This window comes from Argopecten irradians, chromosome 11 (assembly GCF_041381155.1).
Source record: "Argopecten irradians isolate NY chromosome 11, Ai_NY, whole genome shotgun sequence".
NCBI lineage: Eukaryota > Metazoa > Mollusca > Bivalvia > Pectinida > Pectinidae > Argopecten > Argopecten irradians.
The window spans coordinates 765,763-782,458 of record NC_091144.1 but is presented as its reverse complement, the minus strand read 5'-3'; the positions used below and the strand labels follow the sequence as shown (position 1 = coordinate 782,458).

The window sequence follows — 16,696 nt, the reverse complement described above, 5'->3', positions numbered from 1 at the left end:
TGACAAAAATGATTAAAAAAAAGAAATGAAAAATTAAACATACATGTGTACTTTCACACAAGGAAAGCATTGACCGGTAAAATGTGCATAAATATAATTTTTGTTGAGAGCTGAATATATAGTAGGTGTTGCATAGTGACCATAAATGAATCTTATTTTAAAAGTGTATTTATATGTAATAGTAACTATTCAAGATTATCAAGTCATACATAAATATGTGTATACAGTGTACAATATGTTGATGTAAAAATGACATTTAAGACTATATTGATGTAAGAATAGAATTTAAGCGTGTAATTTAAGAATATACTGATGTAAGAATAAAATGTAAGATTGTAAATTAAGATGTATTTATGTATGAATGAAATTGAGGAGTGTAATGGAAGAGTGCATCGATGTAAGAATGAATTGTAAAGATTATTTTACTGCTTCTGTAAGATGATCTAGTAATAATAGTAAGTAATTTTAAGTAAGTTAATTTAATGAGAGTATGATTTTTTTAAAAACTTTTTTACATAATTTATTAAAATGATTAAATCTTACTTTCATTTTTATAAATATTTTATAGTTAGTTTTCACGATTATATATCAAATCATATATTTAAATATGTGCAGTGTTTTAGTAAGAATGACTTTTAAAGATTATTTGTATGGTTCCGTATAAGGTCTCCTAATAGTAAATATTTCACATTTATTTTACACATTTGTCAAGCAAATTGTGAGGGTATGATTGTACAGTTAATTGTTACCTTTCAGATTATACAGTTAATGTTGATGGATTTCAGAAATGTGAATTCCAGTTATTCAAACATTCTCTATTTTTCTAACACTTTTGATTTTTTCTTAGAATAGATGTTTATGTATTTTATGACTGGCATATACATATCATAAGTATAGTAAATTGTGAAATGCACAAAAAGTTGAACATTTACTGTTCATTTTAGTTTTTTTTCTGTCATAATTAAGGGGGTACTATGGTATACCTTTTTGTCCTTTTCAATGATTCAGTACTTGAATTAAGACTGGGCGAGTATAACTTGTATGTGCCTATTTTCTGCCTTCGTAAAATTGTACCTAAATTGTGCCTTTTTGACTATAATAAAATAACTGATTAGACCATGGCATGTGTTGAGTGTAATTCTTTTTCCTTTTTGGTGTCTTTTTAGTGCTAGGTTGGAACCCCTAACCAGATATGGTACCAATCTAGCATTAAAAAGTTTTGACTTTTTGTGCCTAAATCTGTATAACTTGTTGTGCATTTTTTGGTATGGGCAGTCCTCTCTCCAATAAAACAAATGATGAAACATTGCATATAACAGTAGTATCACTAGGTGAAGTTTATGATCAGACCGGGAATATGTCACTGGAAATGAATTAGACTACCTTTGGTAACAATGATGGTTCCCCGGGGGTATCGTGATATTGTTACAATATGTCAACTACGATGACCCGGGGAGCTATTTTATCCAAAGTTTATAACAATGATGACAATTATAGTACCGATAGTATATCTATAACTACGTTACTCCAGGTAAATCATAGTACTGATTGAGTGTGTATATGACTACGATGACCCGTGAAATCATGGTATTGATAAAGTATGTATCAAAAAGATGACCCTGGGGTATCATGGTATTGATAGAGTAAATATCAAAACAATGACCCTGGGGAACCATGGTATTGATAGAGTACATATCACAACGATGACCCTGGGGAACCATGGTATTAATAGAGTATATATCACAACTATTACCCTGGGGAACCATTGCAATGATAAGAGTATATATCACAACGATGACCCTGGGGAACCATGGTATTGATAAGAGTATATATCACGACGATGACCCTGGGGAACCATGGTATTGATAAGAGTATATATCACAACGATGACCCTGGGAAACCATTGTATTGATAAGAGTATATATCACGACGATGACCCTGGGGAACCATGGTATTGATAAGAGTATGTATCACACCAATGACCCTGGGAAACCATAGTATTGATAAGAGTATATATCACAACGATGACCCTGGGGAACCATTGTATTGATAAGAGTATATATCACAGCGATGACCCTGGGGAACCATGGTATTGATAAGAGTATATATCACAGCGATGACCCTGGGGAACCATGGTATTGATAAGAGTATATATCACAGCGATGACCCTGGGGAACCATGGTATTGATAAGAGTATATATCACAGCGATGACCCTGGGGAACCATGTATTGATAAGAGTATATATCACAGCGATGACCCTGGGGAACCATTGTATTGATAAGAGTATATATCACAGCGATGACCCTGGGGAACCATTGTATTGATAAGAGTATATATCAAGACGATGACCCTGGGGAACCATGGCATTGTTAGAGTTTATATCACAACGATGACCCTGGGGAACCATTGTATTGATAAGAGTATATGTCACGATGATGACCCTGGGGAACCATAGTATTGATAAGAGTATATCACAACGATGACCCTGGGGAACCACTGTATTGATAAGAGTATATATCACAGCGATGACCCTGGGGAACCATGGTATTGATAAGAGTATATATCACGACGATGACCCTGGGGAACCATGGTATTGATAAGAGTATATATCACAGCGATGACCCTGGGGAACCATGGTATTGATAAGAGTATATATCACAACGATGACCCTGGGGAACCATGGTATTGATAAGAGTATATATCACAACGATGACCCTGGGGAACCATAGTATTGATAAGAGTATATATCACAGCGATGACCCTGGGGAACCATTGTATTGATAAGAGTATATATCACAACGATGACCCTGGGGAACCATTGTATTGATAAGAGTATATATCACAGCGATGACCCTGGGGAACCATTGTATTGATAAGAGTATATATCACAACGATGACCCTGGGGAACATTGTATTGATAAGAGTATATATCACGCGATGACCTGGGGAACATGTATTGATAAAGTATATCACAGCGATGACCTGGGAACCATTATGATAAGAGTATATATCATCAAGACGATGACCCTGGGGAACCATGGCATTGTTAGAGTTTATTTCACAGCGATGACCCTGGGGAACCACTGTATTGATAAGAGTATATATCAAGACGATGACCCTGGGGAACCATGGCATTGTTAGAGTTTATATCACAGCGATAACCCTGGGGTACCATTGCATTAATAAGAGTATATGTCACGATGATGACCCTGGGGAACCATGGTATTGATCAGAGTATATATCACGACGATGACCCTGGGGAACCATGGCATTGTTAGAGTATATATCACAGCGATGACCCTGGGGAACCATGGTATTGATAAGAGTATATATCACAACGATGACCCTGGGGAACCATGGCATTGTTAGAGTTTATATCACAACGATGACCCTTGGGAACCGTAGTATTGATAAGAGTATATATCACAACGATGACGCTGGGGAACCATTGTATTGATAAGAGTATATATCACGACGATGACCCTGGGGAACCATGGCATTGTTAGAGTATATATCACAGCGATGACCCTGGGGAACCATGGTATTGATAAGAGTATATATCACGACGATGACCCTGGGGAACCATGGCATTGTTAGAGTATATATCACAACGATGACCCTGGGGAACCATGGTATTGATAAGAGTATATATCACAACGATGACCCTGGGGAACCATGGCATTAATAAAAGTATATATCACACCAATGACCCTGGGGAACCATGGTATTGATAAGAGTATATATCACGACGATGACCCTGGGAAACCATGGTATTGATAAGAGTATATATCACAGCGATGACCCTGGGGAACCATAGTATTAATAAGAGTATATATCACAGCGATGACCCTGGGGAACCATTGTATTGATAAGAGTATATATCACAACGATGACCCTGGGGAACCACTGTATTTATAAGAGTATATATCAAGACGATGACCCTGGGGAACCATGGCATTGTTAGAGTTTATATCACAGCGATGACCCTGGGGTACCATTGCATTAATAAGAGTATATGTCACGATGATGACCCTGGGGAACCATGGTATTGATCAGAGTATATATCACGACGATGACCCTGGGGAACCATGGCATTGTTAGAGTATATATCACAGCGATGACCCTGGGGAACCATGGTATTGATAAGAGTATATATCACAACGATGACCCTGGGGAACCATGGCATTGTTAGAGTATATATCACAACGATGACCCTGGGGAACCACTGTATTTATAAGAGTATATATCAAGACGATGACCCTGGGGAACCATGGCATTGTTAGAGTTTATATCACAGCGATGACCCTGGGGTACCATTGCATTAATAAGAGTATATGTCACGATGATGACCCTGGGGAACCATGGTATTGATAGAGTATATATCACGACGATGACCCTGGGGAACCATGGCATTGTTAGAGTATATATCACAACGATGACGCTGGGGAACCATGGTATTGATAAGAGTATATATCACAACGATGACCCTGGGGAACCATGGCATTGTTAGAGTATATATCACAGCGATGACCCTGGGGAACCATGGTATTGATAAGAGTATATATCACAACGATGACCCTGGGGAACCATGGCATTAATAAAAGTATATATCACACCAATGACCCTGGGGAACCATGGTATTGATAAGAGTATATATCACAGCGATGACCCTGGGGAACCATAGTATTAATAAGAGTATATATCACAGCGATGACCCTGGGGAACCATTGTATTGATAAGAGTATATATCACAGCGATGACCCTGGGGAACCATGGTACTAATAAAAGTGTGTATCACGACGATGACCCTGGGGAACCATTGTATTGATAAGAGTATATATCACGACGATGACCCTGGGGAAACCATGGTATTGATAAGAGTATATATCACGACGATGACCCTGGGGAACCATAGTATTAATAAGAGTATATATCACAAGAGTATATATCACAGCGATGACCCTGGGGAACCATGGTACTAATAAAAGTGTGTATCACGACGATGACCCTGGGGAACCATAGTATTTATAAGAGTATACATCACGACGATGACCCTGGGGAACCGTATAGTATTGATAAGAGTATATATCACGACGATGACCCTGGGGAACCGTGGTATTGATAAGAGTATATATCACCACAATGACCCTGGGGAACTGTGTTATTAAACAGTAAGGATAAATTAATGAGGTGACCCCTGGTAACCATTTTATTAAACAGTTAAACCTCTTAAGCACGAATCGGGGAATCAGTTTTTAAACAGTTATTATATATGGTGACCCCGGGGAACCATAGTATGAAGTAGCGTCTATGTAAATGCTTTAGGTGATCTAATATCAACTCCTATAAGATGTACTAAAATTTAATAATAAAATTCTGCAAAAAAAAAATCCAAGTTATACTGTTATTCCTATGTATAAGGTACTACAAAATACCGCGCAATGCCACATTTTCCTAGTGATCGGTGAAACGATAACGTGAACCGGAAATAGATAAAATTCCAATGATTACCCGGGGTCACCATACGCAATGTCGCACTGCCGCATTGTCGCATGGCGTAGTCGCAAAAGCGACAGTGCGACATGGCCGTTATCAGCCACCATAACAAAGCCTAATATAGTTACTTGTTAAATTCAAAACTTGTGCAACTTTTTTTCCCAAATATAAAAAAAATCGTTTTCTCTCTTTAAAACTACTCAGCCTGCTAACTGTCATCTTAATCTGACATTTCACTTTACAAGTTGAAATATGTCTCATAGGGATACACATACTGATGTCCCCGCTTTTGTGCTATTCAGTGCGTGTGTTAGTATAATTAATGTAAATATACTTAGAAAACACACTGACAACTGTATCATACTGTGTGCATGTACCATAGACGTAATGATTAACTATTCATATTTATGTTAGACTAGACCGTGTGTATATGAAGACATTTACACACACGTACCCTCCCCCCGATATTACTCCGGTTGTACGGATGAAGATGTTAACACTTCCCGATACAGGATGGTCGTGGGTAGTACTGGCCGCTGCCTCAGGCGTCATGTTTGTGCAGGGGATATTTATCGGAATCCTCGGTATCATCCATCTCTGTCTGCTGGACAGGTTTGGGGATAGTAACCTGAAGACAGCACTAGCTGGCTCTATCTTCGCTTGTGTGAACACTGCCGGTGGTAGGTACCGGGTATATCTCTATTGCTATTACTATATATATTATAGCAGGTTCGGGGACAGTAACCTAAGACAGCACTGAACACTACCGGTAGTAGGTACCGGGTATAACTCTATCGCTATTCCTATATATAGTATAGCTATCTTCGTTTACTATTTGGTCACCGATCAACAGTTAATGCAAACTATTACATCAAAACATATTTCATGTAATTCATTTGAATAGTTTGCCGTATAAAGATGAAATTTCCTTATGCAGATGCACTAAAAATCATAACTGAAGGAATCCTGAAAAAATAAACATTTAAACAATTTTGAATACATTTTCAGTCTGAAATGAATAAACAATGCATGGTTGAATTGATTGATCTCTCAATGAGTAGATCGATACATGCATATATATGTATGTAGTAATTAGTGTTTGTATCCTACTTGTCTGTGTTTGACAGGGATAGTGACGAGTGTGTTGGTGGAGCGGTATAGCTGTCGTGTCGTCACGCTGATTGGATCTCTTCTCTTCACTCTCGGCCTCGTCCTCTGTGCCTTCCCAATCTCACTCAATGTCGTCATATTTGCCTACGGTATATTGTCAGGTTCGTCGGTTTCTGATTAATGCAAACTGCAGATTGTTTCGATTCGCAAATTGATACAGAAAAAAAGGCTCTCGGTAGAGCAATATGGCTACAGTACCTATCGATGCACATTGTCATTTGACTGCAGGATGCCGTTGTAACCAAAGTCAAATCGACACCTCTTCTAATGCACTGATTTTGGAAATGAGGGTCTATCAAAAATTACCATCAATATCCTGCTTGTGATGATGACATGACATGTTTAGAGCGTTGTACACATCGCAGTTCATATTGTATTTTATTATTTGTTGCATGTAAGAATTGAGATTATGATAATTGTTGACTTGATGGTGTAGTACAAGTGTTTATAACACTATGCTGTACCCGATATGGAGTGGACGCTTCATGATGGCGGTCACAGCGAAATAGTTAGGTGTCAGATACCAAGTGAAGTTTCTTCGGAAATAAGTAGCAGATCTTTCCATAGTACTAGCATAGACAGAGTTTGAGAGGATGTGATGAAACAAAGAAAACACACATATATTCCTCTGTATTACTGATTGAAAGGTTGCGTTACAATTGGTGCAAACATGTGATTTTCGGGGTGACTCATACATGTATGCCACAAATTTCATCACGAATATCATGAAATGACTTTTCTACATACCTCTGCCAATGTACATCTCGTTTGGTCAACTCATTAATCAATTAGTTGTAAAATACTATCGCGCTGGCTGGTCCCTATCAATTTACGATGTTTTGATAGGTGATATGGAGTGCCACATTCTATTTTCCTATTTTGTTTTAGGGTTAGGATCCAGCATGACGAACACTGCGGCCTATTTTGTAATAGGCTATAACTTTAGACTACGACAGAATATAGCCAGTGGGATAGCGACTTCAGGAATCGCATTAGGCGGTCTCTTTATACCGACCGCTGTGGAAATGATACGTGAATTCTATGGTAATCGGATGTTTTTCTTAATTCTTGGAGCGATAGCTCTACAGTCATGCTTTCTTGGTTGTATGTATTTTCCGTCGTATCTGGAGGTATCTCGGAAGCTTGTACCAGTGTCAAACAGTAAAGTACAACAAAGTCATAGTGGCTGGGTATCCATAATGAAGAATCCCGGGTTTTTGTGTTTTACGGGATGTCTGTGCTTCACACAGCTCGGAGTCTTTGTAATGTACTTACATTTCCCTAACTACGTCACAACTATGGGCTTTTCTGTACTGGATGCGTCCTACCTTCTCAATGTTCGCGGTGTGTGTGCCTTTGTTTCCAGACTTTTGATATCTACACTAGTGAACTCTGATGACAGCCACCCGACCACAATTTTGTTTGGTATTTTTACCTTTCTAGCTATAGCCAGTATGTTACTTTCTGTGTACGGGACCTCGTTCCAAGGACTTCTAATTTACTGTGTTTTTCTCGGATTCTATGGTGATTGTGTCTTCTCTATATTGAATATCATCAACATTAAATTAGTCGGCCTGAAGCTGTTCGCTTCTGCCACTGGAATAGAGTTTGCAGCTATGGGAATCTGTATATTCATTGGCCCTTCAACTGTAGGTAAGAAACTGTCATCTATATATAATTATTTTTTTCTTTGTTTTCATACTAAATCTGGCTGTCTGATTGGCCGATTTGTTTTTCTCATAGCACTATAAAAAATCCGAGTATGGCGCGTACGTTATTGTGACGTCACAATAGAAACATTGACGTTGCGTATAGATTCGGAAAATAATCCCTTTGGAAAATCGATGGAATAGTGTTGCAAATATTTTTTTTATTCTATCAAGTAGTCTTGAATATCAATTATAAGCAATGATGTCACTATCTTTTAATTTCATCGGGGTGTGAACGAATTTTTGTTTCCAAACTTATGTGAGAATTCGCGGATTCACAAAGTTTGCAAACAAAAGTTCTTTCATACCTTAGGATGATTTCTGAACACAGGTTAAAGTCTATATATTCAGCTCCTTTTATAGCATACACCAATGAAATAAGAAATAGTGACATCAATGTTAAAACGATATCACTGGTTATTAAAATGTTAATGGAAACATGATGTTAAATATTACCGTGGGCCATTGTTGTTTAAATTTCAATATCTTTTGATACAATTGTCATTTTAATTTCGGGGAAAACAAATGAAAATTAACATACCTAATATTTATGAAGTCATACTGTACTGTTCAATTATGCAGGGAACATCATTGATGAAGGCGGCACTTATGATCTTTGTTTCGTCATTACAGGTAAGACGTACATTTAGTTTAAAAACGCTAGTTCAATCTGAATTATCACCAATCGTCATAGTACAATGCCATGTGGACAAAATCAGACCTGACTGAGACAGCTTAGAATATATTGAATTAACATCAAAATGCACTTTCGTCTTTCAGTTTTAATCGTCTTTTAGTTGGCATTCATAGTCATTATAAAAGCCAGCTGGACAAAGGCTAAGGTGCTAGCGCTTTATGTTGAATTTGCCTCTATCCAAGTGACATTCATGTTGGCTATGAATGTCTAAGACTTTCAATTGCATCGTTAATGAATAAAACGTTCATTATGGTCAAAGACAGAACAGCTGTTCGAACAGCCATCTTCCGTAGTCGCTGGCACAATTGTGACGTCACAATAATGATAACGTCATAATAGGTGGATTCATAGGCTGATGAATGCCAACCTCGCTTGGTAAGATTACACAATTGGACAACAGTAAAAAAGTAAATATAGATATGTAGAGTTACTTGAATTTGTCCAACCCTTTTGTTCTGTATGAATCATTGTTACAGGTATACTGATAATGCTGGGAGCAGTATTTAGTCTGATCTCAGGACTCTACGAAAGGGCACAAGAGGAGGAGTTACATCACAAAGATACCACAATTGATATAGACGTGGTTACGACCGATAACAAATTACTAGATCATCAGGATACTGATGCATGTGTGTACAATTGATCACCACTTTATAACAAATATTTATCTCGTTATCGATTAGAAGGCTCCATATTGTGTGTTTCTAATACATATATATCGCTTAAGTTTTTAATAATTTGGTACCGTAACGCCCCAACTGGAATGGCCAGTAAATAACGGCCTCGTGTGTATAATGCCATAGTGTCTAATTAAGCTAGCATTGGTTAGACGTATCTTAGACTTGATGATGTATTACTTTTATGTTTTGTTTTACGTGGTAAGATGCCACTTTAATAAAAACAATTTATTTATTGATTCATTGATTGTATACGTTGTGAATCGTGTGGCGAGTGTATTATGGAAGGCTGCGGTACAATTGTAAACTACGTAAAACCACCGCATGCTCCGTATTTTGACAGCGAAAAATGTAAACAAACCACAAACCGTTTAAGCGCCCCCTAAGTCAGAGGTACGCACCTCCTGCGCACCCCGATTTCGTTAACCTTCTTCACGGTGTTATCATTTGCCACTGTCAAGGTTAAATGGAGTTTTCAAATCTGGTCACCCGTCATTAATTTTGAAGAAAGTCATCTCACATGTAATCATGTAATTAAAACACCAATTTAAGTCCTTATGACTTCTGGAGGCGTATCCTTGTATATGATCAAATAATCGATCAGGTAGCACTATAACAAGTATGAGAAAATTTTGAGGGTTCATTGTGCCAGTGCTGCTCAAGGCGTGCTTTTAAGGAGTTCATAGACTTTGTAGACACTGCATTTTCAAATATCTGCAATTCTGCTGTTAAATCGATGTTTGGTTATAATTTCTTCTAGTTTGAATATTGGCTTCATGATCTTTTTAGAGTGACCTCTTGTGAAGGTGATGGGAGACATTGTAAACAATTTATCTTTGTCGACTTTATCGATGTTGTTGATAATCTTAAAAATTTGGATGAGATCGGAACGTTTTTTCCTATATTTAAGGCTCATACCTGTGAATGAAAAAAAAGATCTAGCATCTTGCTACTGTACACTTTTATGTGGGGATGTCATCTTATGTTGAATTCCGTACCAAAAAGTTACCAAAATTTTCATACAATTCCAATATTGATTACCCCCCCCCCCCTGTCATAAACCTTCTATTTTTGGTTTGATTCTGCGGTCCCTAGAAGTTCAAATCATTACCATTATATAGAGCTATATAAAAAGTTCGTACTTAAGTATTAGTATCAATGTTATTGTAAGAGAAATATTCCAACTGTACATCTTATCATCATAATCATAAACAGTGATTATTTAACAATATGTGAAATATTATACATGAAATATCTGAATGGTGCTAATCAAAATGAAAACAATATATATTATCATGATCAATAAGAAACTAAAAAAACAAATATGGGAAAAATTAAAAGCATTCATCCTGATCAAATGACCTTTACGATACACATATTTACGATGATTTCATACCAAATGCCGACAGGATAAACACAAGATTTTTATCATGTATCACGGTGAAAAGAAGACAACTGTTGATAACTACTTAAGTCATATTACATCATTGAACAGTGTTGTTTGGATACATTATACATGTAGAGGTAGGCTTACAATCCTCATACTTTAACAAGGTCTATACATATAGAGTAACGGTTCAGAGGTACAAATGGTAATTTGCATAAACAAAAGTAATAAAATTGATTGTTTCGAGTTAAGCATGTATTCACCTAATAAATAACCCATCCGTGCTTGTCGCACGGAATCATGAATGGGTAGTTAAACTCCCACCAGCCATACACACCCGCCCGTAAACATAGGGTGTATCAACCGTATACCAGCACAGCTTTATTGTTTGTGTGTATGGCGGATTAGCGACATTCCGATATACGTTACAGTTATGAAGACTTCCATTAAAACACATTAGTAGACTACATGGTACAGACTGTCAGAATAGGATCAACACCGAGTAACAGACTAAAGAGAGCGATAACAGAGTAAATATGTAACGGACTAAGCGATGGGAGACTACACTGGATATCGGCGTGTTTCTTCCTAATGTAAAGGTATGTATACACTCTTATTGTTACAGCTTAAAGGCTTTATTTCACTACATGGTGAGGACAACGATACAGACTTAACATCAAGACAGCCGACATTATATATCTTTAACCTGACATTGACTATTCCTTTTTAGCCACCGAATTTAGTGTTATTATTTAAAACACATTATTACACGAGTAGAATAAACCGCTTGTGTATTTATACTAAATCATTGTTATGACGTGCTGTTTCTTTTATCTGCCTAGTCGATAATTAATTGGCATCTAAATGGCAGGCTATTGTATTTTACCAAGTACAGCTAGATTTTAACAATGTATTAAGTAATGTAGGGGTGTCGTATTAACAGGTCTTTTATAAAAACAATAAAACACAGTTTGTATTTCAAAATGTATATCAAACCAGTTTGTGTGTTCCAGAGTGCTAACTAGGCCTACATTAGTGAATGCTTGGTACTAAGTAGAATGTCTACTCTGTGATTGTTTGTTAGCTACAATAGTAAATCCTGTGTAAAATAACTAAGTAGAATGTCTACTCTGTGATTGTTTGTTAGCCACAATAGTAAATCCTGTGTAAAAAAACTAAGTAGAATTAGAATGTCTACTCTGTGATTGTTTGTTAGCCACATTAGTAAATCCTGTGTAAAATAACTAAGTAGAATTAGAATGTCTACTCTGTGATTGTTTGTTAGCCACATTAGTAAATCCTTTGTAAAATATTTAAGTAGAATGTCTACTCTGTGATTGTTTGTTAGCCACAATAGTAAATCCTGTGTAAAATAACTAAGTAGAATGTCTGCTCTGTGATTGTTTGTTAGCCACAATAGTAAATCCTGTGTAAAATAACTAAGTAGAATGTCTACTCTGTGATTGTTTGTTAGCCACAATAGTAAATCCTGTGTAAAATAACTAAGTAGAATGTCTACTCTGTGATTGTTTGTTAGCCACAATAGTAAATCCTGTGTAAAATAACTAAGTAGAATGTCTACTCTGTGATTGTTTGTTAGCCACATTAGTAAATCCTGTGTAAAATAACTAAGTAGAATGTCTACTCTGTGATTGTTTGTTAGCCACATTAGTAAATCCTGTGTAAAATAACTAAGTAGAATGTCTACTCTGTGATTGTTTGTTAGCCACATTAGTAAATCCTGTGTAAAATAACTAAGTAGAATGTCTACTCTGTGTTTGTTTGTTAGCCACAATAGTAAATCCTTTGTAAAATAACTAATTAGAATTAGAATGTCTACTCTGTGATTGTTTGTTAGCCACAATAGTAAATCCTTTGTAAAATAACTAATTAGAATTAGAATGTCTACTCTGTGATTGTTTGTTAGCCACAATAGTAAATCCTTTGTAAAATAACTAATTAGAATTAGAATGTCTACTCTGTGATTGTTTGTTAGCCACAATAGTAAATCCTTTGTAAAATAACTAAGTAGAATTTAGAATGTCTACTCTGTGATTGTTTGTTAGCCACATTAGTAAATCCTGTGTAAAATAACTAAGTAGAATGTCTACTCTGTGATTGTTTGTTAGCCACATTAGTAAATCCTGTGTAAAATAACTAAGTAGAATGTCTACTCTGTGATTGTTTGTTAGCCACAATAGTAAATCCTGTGTAAAATAACTAAGTAGAATGTCTACTCTGTGATTGTTTGTTAGCCACATTAGTAAATCCTGTGTAAAATAACTAAGTAGAATGTCTACTCTGTGATTGTTTGTTAGCCACAATAGTAAATCCTTTGTAAAATAACTAATTAGAATTAGAATGTCTACTCTGTGATTGTTTGTTAGCCACAATAGTAAATCCTTTGTAAAATAACTAATTAGAATTAGAATGTCTACTCTGTGATTGTTTGTTAGCCACAATAGTAAATCCTGTGTAAAATAACTAAGTAGAATTAGAATGTCTACTCTGTGATTGTTTGTTAGCCACAATAGTAAATCCTGTGTAAAATAACTAAGTAGAATTAGAATGTCTACTCTGTGATTGTTTGTTAGCCACAATAGTAAATCCTGTGTAAAATAACTAAGTAGAATGTCTACTCTGTGATTGTTTGTTAGCCACATTAGTAAATCCTGTGTAAAATAACTAAGTAGAATTAGAATGTCTACTCTGTGATTGTTTGTTAGCCACATTAGTAAATCCTGTGTAAAATAACTAAGTAGAATGTCTACTCTGTGATTGTTTGTTAGCCACAATAGTAAATCCTGTGTAAAATAACTAAGTAGAATGTCTACTCTGTGATTGTTTGTTAGCCACAATAGTAAATCCTGTGTAAAATAACTAAGTAGAATTAGAATGTCTACTCTGTGATTGTTTGTTAGCCACAATAGTAAATCCTGTGTAAAATAACTAAGTAGAATGTCTACTCTGTGATTGTTTGTTAGCCACAATAGTAAATCCTGTGTAAAATAACTAAGTAGAATTAGAATGTCTACTCTGTGATTGTTTGTTAGCCACATTAGTAAATCCTGTGTAAAATAACTAAGTAGAATTAGAATGTCTACTCTGTGATTGTTTGTTAGCCACATTAGTAAATCCTGTGTAAAATAACTAAGTAGAATGTCTACTCTGTGATTGTTTGTTAGCCACAATAGTAAATCCTGTGTAAAATAACTAAGTAGAATGTCTACTCTGTGATTGTTTGTTAGCCACATTAGTAAATCCTGTGTAAAATAACTAAGTAGAATGTCTACTCTGTGATTGTTTGTTAGCCACAATAGAAAATCCTTTGTAAAATAACTAATTAGAATTAGAATGTCTACTCTGTGATTGTTTGTTAGCCACAATAGTAAATCCTTTGTAAAATAACTAATTAGAATTAGAATGTCTACTCTGTGATTGTTTGTTAGCCACAATAGTAAATCCTTTGTAAAATAACTAATTAGAATTAGAATGTCTACTCTGTGATTGTTTGTTAGCCACATTAGTAAATCCTGTGTAAAATAACTAAGTAGAATTAGAATGTCTACTCTGTGATTGTTTGTTAGCCACAATAGTAAATCCTGTGTAAAATAACTAAGTAGAATGTCTACTCTGTGATTGTTTGTTAGCCACAATAGTAAATCCTGTGTAAAATAACTAAGTAGAATGTCTACTCTGTGATTGTTTGTTAGCCACAATAGTAAATCCTGTGTAAAATAACTAAGTAGAATGTCTACTCTGTGATTGTTTGTTAGCCACAATAGTAAATCCTGTGTAAAATAACTAAGTATAGAATGTCTACTCTGTGATTGTTGTTAGCCACATAGTAAATCCTGTGTAAAATAACTAGTGAATGTCTACTCTGTGATTGTTTGTTAGCCACAATAGTAAATCCTGTGTAAAATAACTAAGTAGAATGTCTACTCTGTGATTGTTTGTTAGCCACAATAGTAAATCCTGTGTAAAATAATAAGTAGAATGTCTACTCTGTGATTGTTTGTTAGCCACAATAGTAAATCCTGTGTAAAATAACTAAGTAGAATTAGAATGTCTACTCTGTGATTGTTTGTTAGCCACATAGTAAATCCTGTGTAAAATAACTAAGTAGAATGAATGTCTACTCTGTGATTGTTTGTTAGCCACAATAGTAAATCCTGTGTAAAATAACTAAGTAGAATGTCTACTCTGTGATTGTTTGTTAGCCACAATAGTAAATCCTGTGTAAAATAACTAAGTAGAATATCTACTCTGTGATTGTTTGTTAGCCACATTAGTAAATCCTGTGTAAAATAACTAGGTAGAATGTCTACTCTGTGATTGTTTGTTAGCCACATTAGTAAATCCTGTGTAAAATAACTAAGTAGAATTAGAATGTCTACTCTGTGATTGTTTGTTAGCCACAATAGTAAATCCTGTGTAAAATAACTAAGTAGAATTAGAATGTCTACTCTGTGATTGTTTGTTAGCCACAATAGTAAATCCTGTGTAAAATAACTAAGTAGAATGTCTACTCTGTGATTGTTTGTTAGCCACAATAGTAAATCCTGTGTAAAATAACTAAGTAGAATGTCTACTCTGTGATTGTTTGTTAGCCACATTAGTAAATCCTGTGTAAAATAATAAGTAAATAGAAATGTCTACTCTGTGATTGTTTGTTAGCCACAATTAGTAAATCCTGTGTAAAATAACTAAGTAGAATGTCTACTCTGTGATTGTTTGTTAGCCACAATAGTAAATCCTGTGTAAAATAACTAAGTAGAATTAGAATGTCTACTCTGTGATTGTTTGTTAGCCACAATAGTAAATCCTGTGTAAAATAACTAAGTAGAATTAGAATGTCTACTCTGTGATTGTTTGTTAGCCACATTAGTAAATCCTGTGTAAAATAACTAAGTAGAATGTCTACTCTGTGATTGTTTGTTAGCCACAATAGTAAATCCTGTGTAAAATAACTAAGTAGAATTAGAATGTCTACTCTGTGATTGTTTGTTAGCCACATTAGTAAATCCTGTGTAAAATAACTAAGTAGAATTAGAATGTCTACTCTGTGATTGTTTGTTAGCCACATTAGTAAATCCTGTGTAAAATAACTAAGTAGAATGTCTACTCTGTGATTGTTTGTTAGCCACAATAGTAAATCCTGTGTAAAATAACTAAGTAGAATTAGAATGTCTACTCTGTGATTGTTTGTTAGCCACAATAGTAAATCCTGTGTAAAAATAATAGAATTAGAATGTCTACTCTGTGATTGTTTGTTAGCCACAATAGTAAATCCTGTGTAAAATAACTAATAGAATTAGAATGTCTACTCTGTGATTGTTTGTTAGCCACAATAGTAAATCCTGTGTAAAATAACTAAGTAGAATCAGAATGTCTACTCTGTGATTGTTTGTTAGCCACAATAGTAAATCCTTTGTAAAATAACTAATTAGAATTAGAATGTCTACTCTGTGATTGTTTGTTAGCCACAATAGTAAATCCTGTGTAAAATAACTAAGTAGAATGTCTACTCTGTGATTGTTTGTTAGCCACAATAGT

At 35.4% G+C, this 16,696-nt stretch overlaps 2 protein-coding genes across 2 annotated transcripts in view; both read left to right on the top strand.

The window, feature by feature from the left end:
* Nucleotides 1-5,888: 5,888 nt before the first annotated feature.
* LOC138335617 (monocarboxylate transporter 2-like) lies at nt 5,889-10,649 on the top strand. The gene is made up of 5 exons (XM_069284786.1): nt 5,889-6,177; nt 6,625-6,768; nt 7,556-8,320; nt 8,959-9,009; nt 9,550-10,649. The coding sequence occupies exons 1-5, from the start codon at nt 5,928-5,930 to the stop codon at nt 9,714-9,716; spliced, it is 1,377 nt and encodes a 458-aa protein (XP_069140887.1). The 5' UTR covers nt 5,889-5,927; the 3' UTR covers nt 9,717-10,649.
* Nucleotides 10,650-11,485: 836 nt separating this feature from the next.
* The window catches only part of LOC138334249 (transient receptor potential cation channel subfamily M member 8-like), a 55,507-nt gene continuing 50,296 nt past the window's right edge, over nt 11,486-16,696 (top strand). The window contains exon 1 of the mRNA XM_069282870.1: nt 11,486-11,736. The gene's annotated coding sequence lies outside the window, so the exon portion shown is untranslated. The remainder of the gene's footprint in view (nt 11,737-16,696) is intronic.